The sequence below is a fragment of the Mirounga leonina genome, unplaced genomic scaffold, assembly GCF_011800145.1.
Source record: "Mirounga leonina isolate KUSES-001 unplaced genomic scaffold, KU_Mleo_1.0 Mir_101595, whole genome shotgun sequence".
NCBI lineage: Eukaryota > Metazoa > Chordata > Mammalia > Carnivora > Phocidae > Mirounga > Mirounga leonina.
In genome coordinates this window covers 4,213,486-4,233,809 of record NW_023270158.1, presented here as the reverse complement: position 1 = coordinate 4,233,809, position 20,324 = coordinate 4,213,486, and the positions used below count along the sequence as shown (strand labels likewise).

Below are 20,324 nucleotides of genomic sequence, written 5' to 3'. Positions count from 1 at the left end.
CTTCTTCCAAGTTTTATAAGTGAGAAAACTGACAGGGAGTTTAAGTGAACAGGTCATACAACAATCTGTGACAAAGTTAAAATCAGAATCCAAATCTTCTAACTCTAATATGATTGGTTAAAAAATGCTTCATTCTGGCGTGCCTGGGTGGCTTAGTTGGCTAAACGACTGACTCTTGATTTTGGCTCAGGGTCATGAGATCAAGCTCCATGTTGGGTTCCGTGCTGGGCATGGAACCTGCTTAAGATTCTCTCTCTTCCTTTGCGCACCCCCATAAACAAACAAACAAACAAACAAATAAATAAGCTTCACCTTGTCTTGCTTTAGTGAGAAGTCTGCTCACCTTGCCTTGAATATGCCACACTCATTTGCACTCTCTCTTTTGAGTTGTATAGTTGACCTTTGAACAACATGGGTTTGAATTGCATGGGTTCACTTATATGTGGATTTTTTTCTTATAAATATATTGGGAAATTTTTTGGAGATTTGTGACAATTTGAAAAAACTCTCAAGTGAACCATTTCTGGATTACTAGTACTTAAGATTTTGGGTAGTCAAAAGTTATTTGTGGATTTTCGACTGAAGGTGATGGGTACCCCTAACTTCCATGTTACTCAAGGGTCAACTGTCTTTTCTTTTCTATAATACATCCTGCACACCTTTGCCATCCTAAATCATGTTCTTCCTTCAAGATCCAGTTCAAGTCCTGTGTCTCTTAGGAGCTTTTCTGTGGCTGACTGCTGAATGTTGTCCTCTGCTATTCCCAGTTTTGTCAAGTGTTTAGTGTAGTCTCTGTAACTAGATTCTCAGCTTCTCTAGAGCAGGAGCCATGCCTTTACAGTTTTACTTTCTTTCCTATTAGAAAATCTTACTGTAGAACTATTTAGTAAATATGTGTGTACTTTCTTTGTACTAGTCAAATCATTTAAATAGAAAGCAATTTATATATCCATCTCAAATGTTCACACATCTTGAAGAGGCACTGAGTCATAACCAGAAAGTAGATCTGTTACCTTAAATTGTTACCTGAAAATGATACCTGGTATCATTCATAGATCTTTCTTCGAGAAGCTTGTTGTTTGACAATTTGGGTATCAATAAGAGTAAAACAGTGCTAGATTGGCAACACATTAAGTATGGTTAAATTCATGAGTTCATAATGACACAGCAGAACAAAACTTACTGGTTATCTGGAGAATGCTTGGGATCCAGCTCATTATTTTGAAAATTAGAAAGTAAAGGAAAAGAATGAAGTGTTGCTTGAGACTTTCCTATGTGATTTGTACCTCAGGTAATTGAATGATTGAAGAGGGGAGGTTTCTTTCTATACAAGTTTTCTGGCTAATAAAGACAGGATGATAAAATTAGAATACCTTCATTTTGTTTTGTTTTGTTATTTATTTATTTATTTATTTATTTATTTATTTATTTATTTGAGAGAGAGAATGAAAGAGCGAGAGCACATGAGGGGGGGAGGGTCAGAGGGAGAAGCAGACTCCCTGCTGAGCAGGGAGCCAGATGTGGACTCAATCCCGGGACTCCAGGATCATGACCTGAGCCGAAGGCAGTCACCCAACCAACTGAGCCACCCAGGCGCCCTAGAATACCTCCATTTTGTAACCACTAATGGACTAATGGATCTAAGCAATAGCCATCTGTGGCTGTTCGTATCACAAAAAGAGAAAGAACTAGATATTAGGAGCCTCTTGTGAGAAGTACACAACACCACCTGTGAAGTCACCTTCTTCTCTCCTCCCCTCAAAAAAGCCAAGCCTGGGTGCCTGGGTGGCTCAGTTGGTTAAACGACTGCCTTCGGCTCAGGTCATGATCCTGGAGTCCTGGGATTGAGTCCCACATCTGGCTCCCTGCTCAGCAGGGAGTCTGCTTCTCCCTCTGACCCTCCCCGCTCTCATGGTCTCTCTATCTCATTCTCTCTCTCAAATAAATAAATAAAATCTTTAAAAAAAAGCCAAACCTGAATCTGATTAAGCTCAACACACTAATATCTTTTATTTATTTATTTATTTCAGATTTTATTTATTTGTCAGAGAGAGAGAGAGCACAAACGGGGAGTGGCAGGCAGAGGGAGAGGGACAAGCAGGCTCCCTGCTGAGCAAGAAGCTTGATGTGGGGCTCGATCCTAGGAGCCTGGGATCATGACTTGAGCCGAAGGCAGATGCTTAACTGGCTGAGCCACCCAGGTGCCCCACTAATAGCTTATATTTAGAGAAAAGATAAGGACCAGAACCCAGCACCATAGGAGCTAGTCAGCACAATCCAGACTGTAAAACTAAACTGGTATCATGAGCAAAAAAAAAATCCAGAGGAAGGGGGGAAAAAAAGAGGAGGAGGAGGAGCCTATAAGTATCAAAAGAGACTGAAGACACTTATTATCCATTGCTATATATGGACTTTATATGGGTCCTGATTCACACAGTTAAAATAAGACATTTGGGGAAATATGAACATTGACTGCTTATTTGATGTTATTAAGGAATTATGGTTAATTTTTTTCAGCATAATAACAGTATTATGATTAATTTTAAAAAATGAGTCCTTTAAGATGTGTGTGTATATATATGTGTGGGTGTATATATATATATGGACAAAATAATGTCTTAGATTTGTAAAATCACAAGGTCTAGTGCTATTGGAGCTCCTCAGCTTGGCACAGAGAAAAATCTCTGCCTATTACATTGTCTATTGAATTACATGTATTCCAATTTCCCTCTTACGTTTTAAACTCTTAAAAGCATGCGGTTTATTTCTAGGGTACGTTAATTCTTTTTTTTTTTTTTTAATTTTATAGAGGGGGAGAGAAGGGGATAAGCTCCCTTTTGGAGTTTACATTTGAGTGGAATGAGACATACAATAGACAAAATAAATGGGCAAATTGTAAGATAGGTAGTATGTTAGAAAGTGAAATCCTATGCAGAAAATAAGGATATTAATTATAAAATTAAAACTGGGTCCTATTAGAAAATAGTTTTAGTTTGTAGGTTTTCTTTTTTTTTAAGATTAATTTATTTATTTTAGAGAGAAAAAGAGAGTGAGCGTGAGTGGGGGGAGGGACAGAGGGAGAGAATCTCAAGCAGACTCCCTGCTGAGCACGGAGCCTGATGCAGGGCTCTACTCCATGACCCATGAGATCATGACCTGAGCCAAACTGAGAGTCAGACAGTCACCCGACTGAGTCACCCAGGCACCCTAGTTTATAGGTTTTCTAAGAGCTCTTTTAGACTTTTGCTATGGCCTTCAGTGTTGCTCACTATTTTCTTTCATTTTTTAGATTCAATGGATGCCAAGAAGGAGAATCCAGAGAAAGCTCCTCACTCAGGTACATCTTCTGTGCAAAATGGTAGGTTTTAAAGTAGTTCAGTACAATATATTTTTCTCTTCACTCAGTGTTGGTATGAACTCTTATTGCTTTTGGTATAGTCTATGTATAGTAAACTCCTATAAATGTAAAACCTGAGCAATAGGAAAGGTAAAAGATTTTATTTTGAAAATTTTACTTTGGTTTTATTTTAGAGATAAATTGGTAAGGGATTAAAGTAGAAAAAATCATGTATTTCAATGCAGTTTTTGCCAAATTAAAGATACTTAGTTAATAATTACCATTTATTACCAATTAAAAATGATAATTTGATTAATAAAAACTCTTCTAATATTAGAGTCAATGTGAAAATCCATTTTTTGATGGTCAAAAGATAGTTCATTGGATAAAAGCTTAGGCATTGGGAGGTCTGACAGACCTGTTCTAGAATCCTGGCCTCATTCTTTACCGGCTTTTTGACCTTGGGCAAATTACTCAATGTTCTTAGTCTCTTTTTTCTTCTCAGTAGCACAAGGATGATACTACTTACTTCATGGGACTGTTGGAATTAAATAAAGAAAATGAATGTAAAGCATCTAATATAATGCCTAGGCATACAGTAAATGTTCAGTAGATGTTTATTAACCATGAGTTATTAATTCATGTTTTAAGTTCCTTATTGTGGACAGCAAGTGTGTAGCACTGCATCAGAGACTCAGGAGATAGGATCTCTACCTGCTTTTAAGGAAAACAAAAAAATTAGTCATATGCACACAAAAAGCTGACTAAAAAAATAACTATAACAAACTTACTGTGTTTATCAGAGTTTTCCAGGCAAACCTTTTGCCCCTTGTTTTTCTGTTGTACCTGTCCTGCCAGCCCCACTCTTGGGGTAGTTCACCTATGACTTTCTGTTCCTACAGGAAGATTGCCTATAGTGGTAATCCGCATGGAATCATTCTTCTCCCTCACTGTGGCTCAGCCTCCAGTGCTTCCTTAGCTCTCTTTTCCATTGACCTTATTTGTTCTTCAGCAATTCCCTCCAACCTCCAAAACCCTCCAAGGAAAGGGAGGCCATTAGGTTAAAATGTTCTTCCTCATCCCTACAAATTCGTCTCTTTTATTTTTTTAATATAACCATTTTATTGAGATATAATTCACATACCACAGAATTCACCCATTTAAAGTATACAATTCATTGGTTCTTGGTATATTCACAGACTTGTGCAGCTATCACCACAATCAGTTTTAGAACATTTTCATCATCCTAAAAAGAAATCCTATATCCAGTTAGTAGTCACTCCCTGTTTTTCCCCAATGCCTCTTCCTTCCCTCAGCTCTAGGCAACCACTTATGTACTTTCTGTCTTTATAGATTTGCTATTCTGGACATTTCATAAAAAGAAATTAAAAAATATATTCTTAAAGATTGAAACTAGTAACTTTTCAAAATTCTCAAACTTGATGGAAAAAATGAGATTACTTAATCAAATTTACAGACATCTGCGGATGTTTCTCAGGGCCCTGACCCTAACATCTCATCTTAGAAATCAGTGACCATTAGAAGGTGAGCTCCAAGAGAGCCAGGGCTTTTGTCTGTGCTATTAACTGCTGGGTCCACAGTACCTCGGACAGTGCCTGGCACATACTGGCAACCTTTTATGGAAAACCAGTGATGAATAAGACAAACATGATTCCTGCCCTCTTTGAGCTTAGGGGGCAAGACTGACATTAAACAAATCCCCAGTTATAGTTGTGATAGTTGCTGTGAAGTAGTAGGTGCTGATCATTCAGCTGAGAAGCTTCCAACTCTAGATATTTTGCCCATCTTCTTTACAGAGCCTCTGAATCCAAGCCTAGCACTGCTGGGAGACATTAGGATTCTGATTTACTCTGGAGAAGACCAGGGTGGCTCATATAGATTATGTTCAGTTTGTCAAAAGGTGTTTGGGCTAATGTATGGATTAGAATAGAGTACAAGGCAAACAAGAAGGACCACGGACATGTGCAAATAACAATCAGATCACATGGTTATATGTGTACAACTGTCTCATGAACAAACCTGTCAGTTGCCAGGCCTCTTTTCTGAGGGAGAATAACATTCCCCTGCTCCAGTTTGTCCATGAGGATAAAATGCATAGGCAGACTGGGTCCTCAGGTTTGGGTAAGACTTTCTGACTATTTTGGCTCCTGCTCAGGAATTCCAGCTGTGGTATTATTGAAGATATGTCAAATCTAAATTTAAGCAAATCTAAATCTAAGTAAAGCCTGTTGCTATGTGTGTTTCCCTATGTTATTGGTAGGGTCTCAGCACGTGGGCAGCCAAACTGAACAGCTTTGGGGGCTGAAAATACTGCCTTAAGAATAAAGAAAAAAAGTTAAGGCTCCAATGGTTAAATGCTACATGGGGTCATTAGCTAGCAATGTGATAGAAAATGATCATATTGCAGAATACTGGTATAAAGGATTTGCTAGCTCAAATTATAGCCCATTCAGACACAAATGGTGATAAAATATTTAAAAAATAGTGTTAAATGAATTTTTTTCTAGTGTTATTGAAAAATTTTACAAATGTAGCTGGTTTATTTGAGGTATTATTGTGAAATGATTTTAGTTTCCCTGTCATTATCTTCAACTTACGCTTCTTTCTTCCTGGGGTGTTGGCTCCTTAATGATGCCATAGTCAGATTTTCCCCTCCACTCGTGTTTCATTCTTCTTTTTATTTTTTTTAAGATTTGTTTATTTGAGAGAGAGAGAAAGAGACATGAGCGGGGGGGGGGGGCGGGCAGAGGGAGAGGGAGAGAGAGAGAATCCTTCAGCAGACTCCCCACTAAGTGTGGAGCCCGATGTGGGGCTTGATCCCACAACTCCGATCATGACCTGAACTGAAATCCAGAGTCAGATGCTTAACTGACTGAGCCATCCACGCACCCCTGGTTTAAGAAAATATTTATACATTTTATTTGAGAGAGCAAGCGGGGGTAGGGGCAGAGGGAGAGGGAGAGAATCCCAAACAGACTCCATGCTGAGCATGGAGTCCAACACAGGGCTTGATCCCATGACCCTGAGATCATGACCTGAGCGAAAACCAAGAGTCGGATGCTTAACCAACTGAGCCGCCCAGGTGCCCCTGTTTTCTTCTTTTTTTAATGCTCTCCAAGGTCATATGATGGTAGAGCTTCAGTTAGAACCTTGGGTTTCCTGATTGTCAGGTTAGTCTTAGGAGGTCACTGAAATATCCTGATCAGTTAATTTTGGAACCATGGATCTCCATTTTCACTTTTATTTATTTATTTTTAAAGATTTTATTTATTTATTTGAGAGATAGTGAGAGCTAGAGAGAGAGAGAGAGAGAGCACACATAGAGGGAGAGGGAGAGAGAGAGAAGCAGACTCCCTGCTGAGCAGGGAGCTTGATGTGGGGCTCTATCCCAGGACCCTGAGATCATGTCCTGAGCCGAAGGCAGATGCTTAACTGAATGAGCCACCCAGGCGCGGCCCCCCAAAATATATATCTAAAAATTTTTTATTTTAAGTAAGCTCCATGCCCACTGTGGGACTTGAACTCACGACCCTGAGATCAAGAGTCCCACACTCTATGGACTGAGCCAGCCAGGCGCCCTCGGTTTTCACTTTTTTTTTTTTTTTTTTAAGATTTTATTTATTTATTTGACAGAGAGAGATAGAGAGGGAGAGAGCATGAGCCAGGGGGAGAGGCAGAGGGAGAGGGAGAAGCAGATTCCTCACTGATCAGGGAGCCCAATGTGGGGCTTGATCCCAGAACCCTGAGATCATGACCTGAGCTGAAGGCAGACGTTTAACCGACTAAGCCACCTAGGCGCCCCAGTTTTCACTTTTTTTTTTTTTAAAGATTTTATTTATTTATTTGACAGAGAGAGACACAGTGAGAGAGGGAACACAAGCAGGGGGAGTGGGAGAGGGAGAGGCAGCCTTCCCACAGATCAGGGAGCCCGATGCGGGGCTTGATCACAGGACCCTGGGATCATGACCTGAGCCCAAGGCAGATGCTTAATGACTGAGCCACCCAGGTGTCCCCCAGTTTTCACTTTTGACAAAGCTATCCAGTGTTAATAAATTGAGGCACAAGTCTGACTTTTAGTTTTAGAATAATAATGCATGCTTTTTATTGAGTGACATATGTATGCTTCAACACTTAATTCTCAAAATACCTTGTGCCGTATGTATTACTTTTCCTCATTTTGTAGGAACTGAGGCTGAGAAACTGAAATGACTTGCTTAGGTCACATAGCTTGGAAGAAGCAGAGCCAGACTGGAAGAGGGCAGGTTCGACCTCAGAGCCCCTAATCTTGACATTCTGCTGCATGCCATTAAGCACTGTGGTAGTGCTAGCTTCATATCTACGAGCAGAATTAGACCCAGTATTTTTTTTAAATGGAATAATCTCTTAGATTTATCGTTACAAAAAGCAGGGTGCACAGTGTTATGTATGACATGCTTAATGCCATATGTAATATGTGTACATACACATATAAATGCATAAACACACAGAACAGTGGTGTGCTGAAGCTGGCTCACACCGGCTTGGGAGAGGCACTTGTGCACATCTCTTCCCAGCTTTGTAGTTGGCGACTTCACCCTGTCACCTTGTGATCAGCCATGGTGGTAGTATTTATACCATAGAAATCTGCAAACACTACCAGTCAGGCTTTTTATTCGTATATTCTGGAAAGCTGGTTGTTAATCATTTAACAGCACTCCATTTGTGTGTATGTGTATGTGTGTATAAGTATTCTATCCTTGGAAGGATGTGTAAGAGGCTGGTAATTCGGATTCCCCCAGGAAGGGAATCTGTCAAACCCAGTAAGTGTGAGGAAATTAAACAAGAGCATAGGTGGTTGATGAGAATTAAACTTTGTATGAATTATGGGGCGCCTGGGTGGCTCAGTTGGTTAAGCGTCTGACTCTTGATTTCGGCTCAGGTCATGATCTTGGGGTTTTGGGATTGAGCCCCACATGGGCTCCCCACTCAGCCGGGAGTCTGCTTCTCTCTCCCCTCTGCCTCTCCTTGCACACACGCCCGCACATGCTTGTGCTGTCTTTCTCTCTCTCTCTCTCTCTCTCTCGCTCTGTCTAAAATAAATAAATAAATCTTTAAAAAAAACAAAAAAGCTTTGTATGAATTAATAGTACCTTTGATACTGCTATCAAGTCATTTTCTCAGTGTCTTGGCAGTCTGACTGGAACACTGAATTGAAGGGTGCAAGCCAGGCAAAGTACCTTCAATACCTTTATGACCTTCAATACCATTGTAATACATCATGAAGACTGAGTGTGAGAAGGGACAGTAAGCATTTGTAGAAAATATAGATCATTAAAATAATTCATATCATGACTGTACTGATGACTGGTTTACTGCTTTGTTCTGCCACCATATTCTTGATACCATGTATGGAGATCTAATAGTCAATTGAGAAACAACTCTGGTTCTCAGATTTTTTTCTTTCCATAAAGCATTGCAGAGGTAAGATTCTGTTAGACCACATACCTAAACACCTTTAGTTCTCCATGAAAAAAAGAAGTGGCTTCACATTAATGGGATGAAATGGTCTTGAGTATACACATGTCTTTTTTTTTTTTTTAAGATTTTATTTATCTATTTGACAGAGAGAGACACAACGAGAGAGGGAACACAAGCAGGGGAAGCGGGAGAGGGAGAAGAAGGCTTCCCACTGAGCAGGGAGCCCAATGCGGGGCTCAATCCCGGGACCCTGGGATCATGACCTGAGCTGAAGGCAGATGCTTAACGACTGAGCCACCCAGGCACCCCGAGTATACACATGTCTTGAATAAATTTATATTAGAGACAGATGAGTAGAATTTGCTATTACTCTATAAAAAAAATCCTTTAGTTGTTCTTAGAGTCTACATTTTTAGAATCATTGTGCTAATTCCTCATTACATGGAGAAGATCTGGAGTGTAATTATATCAGAGCCATTATTATCAGAAAGTTGTCTTTTTATTTCTATGCTGGTAATCAAATGCAGATCAGGAAATTTGAATCCGCTCTTTAGGAAGTCCTTTTTAAATGAGATATGGAACTAAAGTCCCATTTTACTCCTAAAAGTTAGTATACATATATATACTGAAAAACCCCCTATTTTGTGTATATATATATTTTTTTCAGATGATTTCCACTGGGAAAATTACTTGAAAGAGACTGGATCTTTGAGTGCCCCTTCTGAGTGTTTCAGACAGGTATGCCAAAATTGTATAGATGTTGTATATATTAATATGAACTGTTAATTTGTTGAGGGATGTCTGTGTGATTGTTAGGTTCTAGCAGTGTGAGGAGATAATGGGATTGTGGTAATGCCACTTAAGGGCCAGATGGTTTATTTGCATTCATTCATTAAGAATTTACTCTGTGTCAGGTATACTAAGCCCTTATGATTGTCCACCTGGAGGGAAAGACAGACATGTAAATAATTAATTATGAAAAGTATGATAACTCTATACTGGGAGTGCTCATAGAATAGGTGATATCTGAGATGGTTGGAATGAGGGGAAGGATATTCCAGGCAGAGAGAACATCCAAAGCAAAGGCACATGGATGTACAAAGAACCTGAGTATTGAGGGATAGCATGGAGTGGCTGGAGGACAAAGTGGGTAGAGGTGATAGTGTGGGAATAAGGTTAAAGGTGTGGGGGCTCTTAAACTGTATTGAGGACTTGGACTTAGGCAGTGGTGAGCTGCCAGTTGGTTTATTTCAAGGGGAATGGCCTAATCAGATTCTTATTTTAGAAAGCCACTAAGGGTACATTTTATAGGCTGTATTTGGGTTGCCTGGAAGTGGACAAAGGAATAAGACCAGCAATGGGCAGTGTTTTTATGCTGCATATCAAGCCAAGGAAAGGATTTGGAGAAGATCTTTTCCTTGACCCTTATAGTTCTTTTGCTCACCATCTGCTATGACTGTTACTTAAAACATTTCACAGGTATTCTGGTAACATAATTGACTGTTTGTTTTTCTTACAGTTGATACATTTTAACAAAACTTTATTTGTGTGTGTGTGTGTGTATGTGTGTGTGCACATACACACACATATGTAACATGTACAGTCCAAGGTTCCACCAGCTAATGACTTCAAAGTTGGTATGAAATTGGAAGCCCATGACCCTCGCAATATGACTTCAATCTGTATAGCCACGGTTGTTGGAATTACTGGTGCCAGGCTACGTTTAAGACTGGATGGTAGTGACAACAGAAATGATTTTTGGAGACTTGTCGATTCTCCAGACATACAGCCTATTGGGACATGTGAAAAGGAAGGGGACTTACTTCAGCCTCCACTGGGTAAGGATAAACAAATTTTAAAGTAACATATTCTTATTAATGTAATATTCAGTAGAAAAAGTTTCAAGTGGCCTTTTATTTATTTTTAAGATTTTATTTTACTTTTTTAAAGGTTTTATTTTTTATTTGAGAGAGAGAGCGTGTGTGAGCAGGGGGAGGGGCAGAGGGGGAGGGAGCTCTGCACAGAGCATCAAGCCCCATGTGGGCCTTGATCTCATGACCCAAGATCAGGACTGAGCCGAAATCAAGAGTCAGCTGCCTAACCAGCTGAGCCACCCAGGCGCCCCAGATTTGATTTTTAAGTAGTCTTTACACCCAATGTGGGGCTCAAACTCACAACCCCAGGATCAAGTCGCTTGCTCTACTGACCAAGCCAGCCATATGCCCCTGAAGTAGCCTTTTAGAAATCTCTTGCAGGCATTTTTGCAAATAGATGGTTATTGTGGGGAATGTATGAGAGATCAACTCATTACCATATGTTACAGAGTTTCGTGTCAGTACACATGTGGCATATGTGTGCTGAAGGTTCTCCACTCCAGGGCAAGACACATGCTGTCTTCAAACTTGAAATGTCAGAAGCAGCTCTACTGGGTCACACATGCAGATTCAGAAACTCTTCTGGGGGAGAAGTTTGTAGCATTTCTTACTGAGTCACTTCCTCCCTCATTATTGTCTTTTGAGCCATTCAGCATTTTTGGCATGGCGGGGAGCCCAGGTGAAGGGTGTGATTCCACATCCAGACCCCAGTTTCAAACTTGGAAGTTTCATTATAACTACAATGAGAAGAAATCATAGTGAGGGGTAGGGGTCAGTACCTTTAGATCTTTGAAAAGGAGATTGATGGAACTTTATGAGCAAAGGTTTTTAAGTACAAAACTCTCAATTTTGACCAAGTTTTTGAAAGCTAAAAAGTATGTGACTCCAGTTTCGGGCAAATTTGTTCTCTCTTAATATTTATTTATTTTTAAAAGATTTATTTATTTATTTTAAAGAGAGAAAGAGCGTGTGTGCACAAGGCAGGGAGGGGTAGAGGGAGAGGGAGAGAAACTTTATAGACTCAGCATTCGGTGCAGAGCCTGACACAGGACTCGATCCCACGATCCCCACGACCCCCACGACCCCAAGACCACAACCCGGGAGGAAACCAAAAATCCAACTGTGCCACCCAGGCATCCCTGTTCTCTCTCTCTCTCTTTTTAAAAGATTTTATTTATTTATTTGCCAGAGGGAGAGTACAAACAGGGGGAGTGACAGGCAGAGGGAGAAGCAGACTCCCCGCTGAGCAGGGAGCCCGGTGCGGGGGTCGATCCCAGGACCCTGGGATCATGACCTGAGCCGAAGGCAGACGCTTAACCATCTGAGCCACCCAGGCGCCCCATCCCTGTTCTCTCTTAATATTCAGATGTACTCCGGGGGTGCCTGGGTGGCACAGTTGGTTAAGCATACAACTGCTGGTTTCAGCTCAGGTTGTGATCTGAGGGTCACGAGATAGAGCCCTACGTTGGGCTCTGTTCTCAGCTCAGAGTCTGCTTGAGACTCTTTCTCCCTTTCCCTTTGCCCCTCCCTCCTGTGCTCATGTGCACTCCCCCCCCAAATAAATAAATCTTTAAAAAAAACAAAACCCCTGGGAGCACCTGGGTGGCTCAGTCAGTTAAGCATCCGCCTTTTACTCAGGTCATGATGTGGGTGGGGGTGGGGTGGGTGGGTGGGGTGGGGGTGGTCCTGGGATTGAGCCCTGCATTAGGCTCCCTGCCCTTCTCCCTCTGCCTATTCCTCCCTCTCCCTGCTTTTCCCTCTCCCTCAGTTTACTGCTCCCCCTGCTTGTGCTCTCTCTCTCTTCTTCAAATAAATAAATAAAATCTTAAAAAAAAAGCCTGGCCCCCCAAAATATATTTAGATGTACTCTGTTATTCTGTAGAAAATAAGTGATTTCCTTTATTACTTCTACAGTCTTCTTTTTTTTTTTAAGATTTTATTTATTTGAGAGAGACCATGAGGGCGGGGTGAGGGGCAGAGGGAGAAGCAGACTCTCCACTGAGCAGGGAGCCCAATGCGATGCGGGGCTTGATCCTGGGACTCCGGGATCAGGATCATGACCTGAGCTGAAGGCAGATGCTTAACCAACTGAGCCACCCAGGCGTCCCTATTACTTCTGTAGTCTTGAGTGAATGGTAGATATTAGTTTTGGTTTCTTCTTTACAATGCTGAAAATGAAAATTCTCTAGTGTAAAGCACAATGAGAGAATGGATTTCTTTTTGTTTCCTACTATAGTTAAAAATTTCCTCAGAACCCCAAATTTAAGATATTAATAATTACCACTCTTTTAGCAATATACTTTTATACTTTTCTTGCTCTAATTGTTAATTATTCCTAATTTGGTTTAAAATATTAAAAAATAACTAATTAGAGATGTGTTATTCCAAGAAGGTGGTTTAGGGTGTGTGTCTTTTCTGCCTTTTGTCTTCTTTTCTTTCTTCATATCATTTATGTTTTAAATATCTCTTATATCCTACAGAATTCTGTAAGAGACAGAAGTGTAAACCTGAGGCATAGTGCTTCCCTGTTTGGATTTGATTTGTTTACAAATGATAATATGTTTTTGGAATTTTGTTTAAAGGAAGCATAACTGCTGTGATTGCCAACATTTCAAACACATAGCCAGATTTATGATAATTCTTTTTTCAAATGACTTTTAGAGTTTTTTAATTAAAAATATGAAATACATAGCAGTACATGCTGATTAATATATATTTTGATAGTACATATTAAAAATAGACAATTTTTGCCAATTTGCTCATTAGGTGCTTTGAATAGTTCAGTTTCCATTTTATAACACAACTTACTTGGTTTTCTTTTTTAAAAGGTTATTTAAACCTTAAAGGTTATTATTTAAAAGCTTTTTTAAAGTTTTAGCATGCAAACAGAAAAGTATACAGTTTGTAAGTGTACAGCTTATAAATGAACACATCCATATAACCATCACCCAAATCAAGAAACAGAATATTATCAGCACCCCAGAAGCCCCACTCCTGCTGATCCCGTCATAAACCTCCCATTCCCAAAGGTACCACTGTCTAGACTTCCTAACATTGTAGATTAGTTTTATCTGTGTTTGAGTTTTTATATGCACTTTCATCTATTTTTGGCCTTTTAATCGATGTTTGACTTCAGGCAATTAAAGATTTTTTTTTAAAAGATTTTATTTATTTATTTGACAGAGAGTGAGAGAGCACAAGCAGGGGAAGCAGCAGGCAGAGGGAGAGGGAGAAGCAGGCTCCCCGCTGAACAGAGAGCCCAATGTAGGGCTCGATCCCAGGACCCTGGGATCATGACCTGAGCTGAAGGCAGCTGCTTAACCGACTGAGCCACCTAGGTGCCCCTAGGCAATTAAAGAAATAAGAAAAATGTCAAATTAAGATGATGATGATGATGATAGCAATGATGATGATTACATGATGTAATAGGATAAGATGGGGGTTAAGAGAAAGGCATAAGAACCAGAGAATTATTTTTATGCAATATTCTAACCACAATGTGGCAAATCCATTTTGTGGATGATTATTTATTAGATATCACTAATAATACTGACTTATTATAAGGGAGTATATAATAAATCCCCTTCTTCCCCCAATTTTTCCCCCCTCAGATTAAGGGGATTTTGGTATAGGATTATTATAGGATGACTTTCTGTCTGAACTTTTTTGCATGGTTAATCCTACTGATGGACCTATTGCCAGGGATTGCCAGTGATTCGTGTGCCTCCCTATCTTAATGCATGTATCCATCAGGAATGCTGGCAAGTTCTCTTTAATTCTGGCATCAGTGCAGGCAAGTGTTGCATGAAATGGATTGCAATAAAGCAATACAACTAGCAGACCTCTACCCCCTGTTGCATGTGCCAGATGCTGTGATATTCACTATTAATTGATGAGATCTCTAAAAAAGACACCTGTTGAGTGTATTTTGATTTCATCTGATACAAATTCTAAGAGAAGATCTTGTTTAGTGTGTGTAAAGATTGCTAAAGTGAGAGCTATCTTTTTTCCTAACATTGTATGAAAAATTTCAAACATACAGAAAAGGTGAAAATATTTTACAGTGAACACCCACATACCCATCACCTAGGTTCTGCCATTGTCATTTTACATGTTTGCTTTATCCCTTATCTATCTGCCTTTCTTTTTTTTTTTTTTTTTTAAGATTTTATTTATTTATTTGACAGAGAGAGAGACAGCGAGAGCAGGAACACAAGCAGGGGGAGGGGGAGAGGGAGAAGCAGGCTTCCCGCCGAGCAGGGAGCCCGATGTGGGACTCGATCCCAGGACCCTGGGATCATGACCTGAGCCGAAGGCAGACGCTTAATGACTGAGCCACCCAGGCGCCCTCTGTCTGCCTTTCTAGCGATTCATCAATCCATCTTACTTTTAAATGTATTTCAGAGGAAGTTTTTGATGTTAGTACATTTCCCCTAAATACTTTAGCATGCATATCATTAACTAGAGTTCAGTGTTTATTTACAGTTTTTTTTTTAATTTTGAGGTGAAATTTATATACAGTGAAATGCATCATAAGTGTACGTTTGCTGAGTTTCACAAGAAACTGTCTCTCTGAAAGGAAAGAAGGCAGGGACTCTAAGGAAAAAGAAGGGCTGGAAGTCTTTTGCAGCCTTTGCTGTGCTTGTGTGGCTGTTGGTGGGGACTGGAAGCTCTTGTGGGTTTTGGCTTGGATCACCCCTAGTATTATGGCCCATTCCTAACATACATATATGTATGTTGGTGACCTCTAGCTAGTGGCTTCTCTAAAATGAGAGTTTCTGCCCCTACTGTAGCATTGCTGCCAAGTAGTATAGTGGGTACAGTAGAACTGATTGGAGGGTGCATCTGCTTCTCTTAGCTATGTCCTTAGTTTCTCAATAAGAAAGTCATTCTCTGGAGAAGAATGGTAAACAAAACCTCTTTTTTATACCAACTTGCTGTAATGTCACAGGGAGACTTTTTCACGCTGATTTATTTTATAAAATAGGGTATCAGATGAATGCGTCATCTTGGCCAATGTTCCTCTTACGAACACTGAATGGATCTGAAATGGCACCTGCGACATTCTTTAAGAAGGTAAGAAAGATGTTATAAAAAGCTTCCGTCACCTGGGCTGTAGTTTTGTTGTTTTAATAGGGGCACTGAAATGCTTTGTCTTCTCCGATATGGAAAAAAAAAATTCTTTTTAAATTACTGGATTGACACGTGTATTAATCTGCTAGAGCTGCCCTTACAAAGTACCACAGACTGGGTGGCTTAAACAATAGAAAATTATTTTTTCACAATCCTGGGAGCTCTGAGTCCAAAATTGAAGTGCCATCAGGGTTGGTTTCTAGTGAGGCCTCGTTCCTCGGCTTATAGATGGCCGCCTTTTTGCTGTGTCCTCACATGGCCTCTTCTCTGTGCCTGTGGGGAAGAGAGGTATCCCTGGTTTCTCTTCCTCTTACAAGGACACTAGTCCTTTTGGGTTAGGACTTGACCCTTATGACCTCACTTAACCTTTATTACCTCCTTAAAGGCCCTATCTCTGAATAAAATGACATTGGGGATTAGGGCTTCAATTTATGAATTGGGGAGGACATCATTCAGTTCATTACAGTGACTTAAACAACAGAAACTTATTTTCTTACCGCTCTGGATGCTAGAAGTCCAAGATCAAGGTATCAGCGGGCTTAGTTTCTTTTGAGGCCTCTCTCCTTGACTTGTAAATGGCTGTCTTCTCTTTGTGTCTTCACATGATCTGTGTGTCTGTGTCTTCCTTTCCTCCTCTTATGAGGATACCAGTCATTGGATTAGGGCCCACCCTAATGACCTCATTTTAACTTAATTACCTCTTTAAAGACCCTGTCTCCAAATGAAATCACATTCTGAGGTACTGGGGTTAGGATTTAAATATGAATATGGCAGGGGTGGGGACACGCTTCAGCCCATAACAGCAAGTCATAAAAAAGTCTCAGTTATAATCACCCACTAGTCAAAATGAATTTGTACCCTCTTTCTTCACCCTAGATATGAAAGGAGTGCTCTACTGGAAGCAAATATTCATTGCTATTTTTTATTTACCTTCAGAAGTGAAGCTTCCCCTCACTTTGCTGTATTAGTCATCCTTCGACATTGGAGAAAATGGTGATGGGCCAAAAAACCACTTGAAAGTTACTTAGAGAGATTTGGTTTCAGAAGTAAAAGAATGTTAAAAACAGTCATCAGAAAGCATTTGTTATAAGGAAATATTTGTTATATAACAAAGAGGGAAAATTCCGAAGATAGTTTATGCTCTTGAGAAAATGTTGAAAGAGTACACTATGTTAAGAAACAGTGAATAAAAGCCAAGTTTTAGTTAAATTACGGGTCAAAATATTTCTTTCTCACCCTCTGCCCTGATTCTTTTTTCAGTCACTTAAATTTTATTACAGTTATTTATGTCAAGAATGGTAAATATTGTAGTTTTTTTTAAAAAGGGGATTCAACAATTCTATACATTTCTCAGTGCTTATCTCAAGGTAAGTGGACTCTTAATCCCCTTTATCTATTTTACCCCTCTTCCCACTCACCTCCCCTCTGGCAACTACCAGTTTGTTCTCTATTTAAGAGTCTGTTTTTTTGTTTGTCTCTTTTTTCTTTGTTTTGTTTCTTAAATTCCACATGAGTGAAATCATATGGTATTTGTCTTTCTCTGACTGACTTATTTCACTTAGCATTTTACTCTCTAGGTCCATCCGTGTTGTTGCAAATGGCAAGATCTCTTTCTCATGGCTAATATTCCATTGTATATATACCACATCTTTATCCATTCATTTATGGATGGACACTTAGGTTGCTTCCATATTTTGGCTATTGTATATAATACTGCAGTAAACATAGGGGGGTGCATTTATCTTTTCAAATTAGTGTTTTCATTTTCTTTGGGTAAATACCCAGTAGTGGAATTACTGGATCATAGGGTAATTCTATTTTTAATTTCTTGAGGAACCTCCATACTGGTTTCCGCAGTGGCTGCACCAGTTTGCATTCTCACCAACAGTACACCAGGGTTCCTTTTTCTCCATATCCTCGCCAACATTTGTTATTTCTTGTCTTTTTGACTTTAGCCATTCCGACAGGTGTGAAGTGATATCTCGTTGTGGCTTTGATTTGCATTTCCCTGATGATGAGTGATGTTGAGCATCTTTTCATGTGTCTGTTGGCCATCTGGATGTCTTCTTTGGAAAAATGGCTATTCAGGTTCTCTGCCCATTTTTAAAAATCAGATTATTTCGTTTTTTGGTGTTGAGTTCTCTAAGTTCTTTATATATTTTGAATATTAACCCCTTATCAGATATACCATTTGCAGATACCTCCTCCCATTCAGTAGGTTGCCTTTTTGTTTTGTTGATGGTTTCCTTTGCTGTGCAGAAGCTTTTTATTTTGGTGTAGTCCCAATGGTTTAATTTTGCTTTTATTTCCCTTTCCAGAGGAGGCATATAGAAAAGTAGAAAGATAGAAAAACAGAGACACATAGAAAAAATGTTTCTGTGGCCAATGTCAAAGAAATTACTGCCTGTATTTTCTTCTAGGAATTTTATGGTTTCTGATCTCACATTTAGGTTTCTTGTTTTTTGTTTTTTTAAGATTTTATTTATTTATTTGAGAGACAGAACGAGAGAGAGCACAAGCAGGGTCAGGGACAGAGGGAGAAGCAGACTCCCGCTGAGCAGGGAGCCAGATGTGGGGCTCCATCCCAGGACCCCGGGATCATGACTTGAGCTGAAGGCAGATGCTTAACCGACTGGGCCACCCAGGCGCCCCCACATTTAGGTTCTTAATCCATTTCAAGTTTGTTTTTGTGTAACAAAGTGGTCCAGTTCTATTGCTTAGCGTGTAGCTGTCCAGTTTTCCCAGCACCATTTGTTGAAGAGACTGTCTTTTCCCCATTGTTGTGAATCAGTTGACCATATAAGTGTGGGTTTATTTCTGGACTCTGTTCCATTGATCTATGTGTCTATTTTTGGCCTGTACCATACTGTTTTGATTACTACAACTTTATAGTATATCTTGAAATCTGAGATTATGATACTTCCAGCTTTGTTCTTCTTTTTCAAGACTGCTTTGGCTAAGGTTTTAAAAGGTTTTGGAGAACCTTAAAGACATAAGGATGTGTAAAACATCAATTAATATGATTCTTGCATTGCAAAGAAAAATTCTTTGAGTGCCACTTTGAGTAGCAAGAGTGCCTGAAAGTGGGTTTGCCCTTCCACCTCCCAGCAAGGGACACAGGCCCTTTGGGCAATGTGTAAAGCATATGTGAGAATAGTAACAAAAGAGATGTTTAGTAGTAGTCTTTATTAAACACTATTAGCTTGGGCTGTGGCTTTAGAAAAGCCATTGGATTTATTTTACTTATTATCAGATTGCTTTGTTAGCTAGTTACATGCCACATGTCACACACATTATGTTTTTAATTTTTAAAAATTATGAAAGTAATTCATGTTTGGAGAGAGGATATCAAAATACGCACTTAGCTAGAGTAAAAAATGCGTGTCTTTTTATCTGTCCCATCCTTTCCTCCTTTCCACCCTCTTCTCTCCAAATAGAAGTTTTATTTGTGTTCTCCTAGACTTTTTTCTGTGCATTCACAGACATATATGGGCTTTTATTTTTTTAAACATAAATTTGAATATATTGTGAATATTGTTCTGTGATTTATTTTTACCCTTAAAATATGTGTATTCTGGAAACCTTTCCATTTTGCTTCATATGTATTTTAGGTTGTGTTGTACTAGTCTGTGGTAGGGATTACCATAATTGGTTTAATCTGTCCCTAAGGATGGATGTTTAGGTTGTGTCCATATTCTTGTTTAAGTCATCTGTAATCTAGAGGTTTCTTTATAAGTGTGAAGGCTGTATTTGTAGAAGTAGAATTTTTGGCTCAAAGGGAATGTGTGCTTTAAGTGTTGATATATACTATTAAATTGCAACCCCAACAGGTGTTTCAAGCTATGCTCTACTATTATTGTATAGATGTTTCTATTCCTACACTTTCACTAGCATCAAATATCATTGATCTTTAAAAATTTTATTTATCTTTTTCTGGGGGAGTTGGGGGTGGGGATGGTATCTCATTGCTATAATTTGCATTGAACTGATTACCAGTGAAACTGAGCTTTTAAAATGTGGTTAATGGCCTTTTATTTTTCTGTGGATTACCTGATTATAGCCTTTGCCTGTTTTTCTGTTGGATTTCTGTTCTTACTCATTGATTTGTGGGTGCTCTTTCAGCCAAGCTTGAAACTTTGCCAAGAGCCATTTTAAATCACTACTCCTTCTTGACTGTGGCCTCTGAATATCCATTTAATTAGGAAGGCCCACCCACTTAGCTTCCTAATTATTTTTTCTCATGTTTCTTTCTAACCTTACCACCACTGCCCCTTGTGCAGGCTTTCCTCTTGCCTGAACTGTTCAGCTAGCCTTATAACTGCCTCTAACCTTCATCCTTCCACACAACTGCCAGAAATATCTGATATAGGAGCCTTAACCACATCATTCACTTGCTTAAAACTCTTGAAGTTCCCAGTTGCACTCAGGATGAAGTGCAAGTTTGTTAATATGGCCTTTAAGGTGCTGTATGATCTGGATTATGGCTGCCACTCCTTGCTTTG

At 39.5% G+C, this 20,324-nt stretch overlaps 1 protein-coding gene across 4 annotated transcripts in view; it reads left to right on the top strand.

The window, feature by feature from the left end:
• SCML2 (Scm polycomb group protein like 2) overlaps positions 1–20,324 on the top strand; it is a 95,338-nt gene that overhangs the window by 17,569 nt on the left and 57,445 nt on the right. For 3 of the 4 annotated variants that reach the window (XM_035000305.1, XM_035000291.1, XM_035000316.1), the window contains exons 3-6: positions 3,290–3,358; positions 9,483–9,553; positions 10,419–10,653; positions 15,677–15,765. In XM_035000305.1, the coding sequence (XP_034856196.1) occupies positions 3,290–3,358; positions 9,483–9,553; positions 10,419–10,653; positions 15,677–15,765 (464 nt within the window). The remainder of the gene's footprint in view (positions 1–3,289; positions 3,359–9,482; positions 9,554–10,418; positions 10,654–15,676; positions 15,766–20,324) is intronic. The other variant, XM_035000300.1, reaches the window with a different exon arrangement.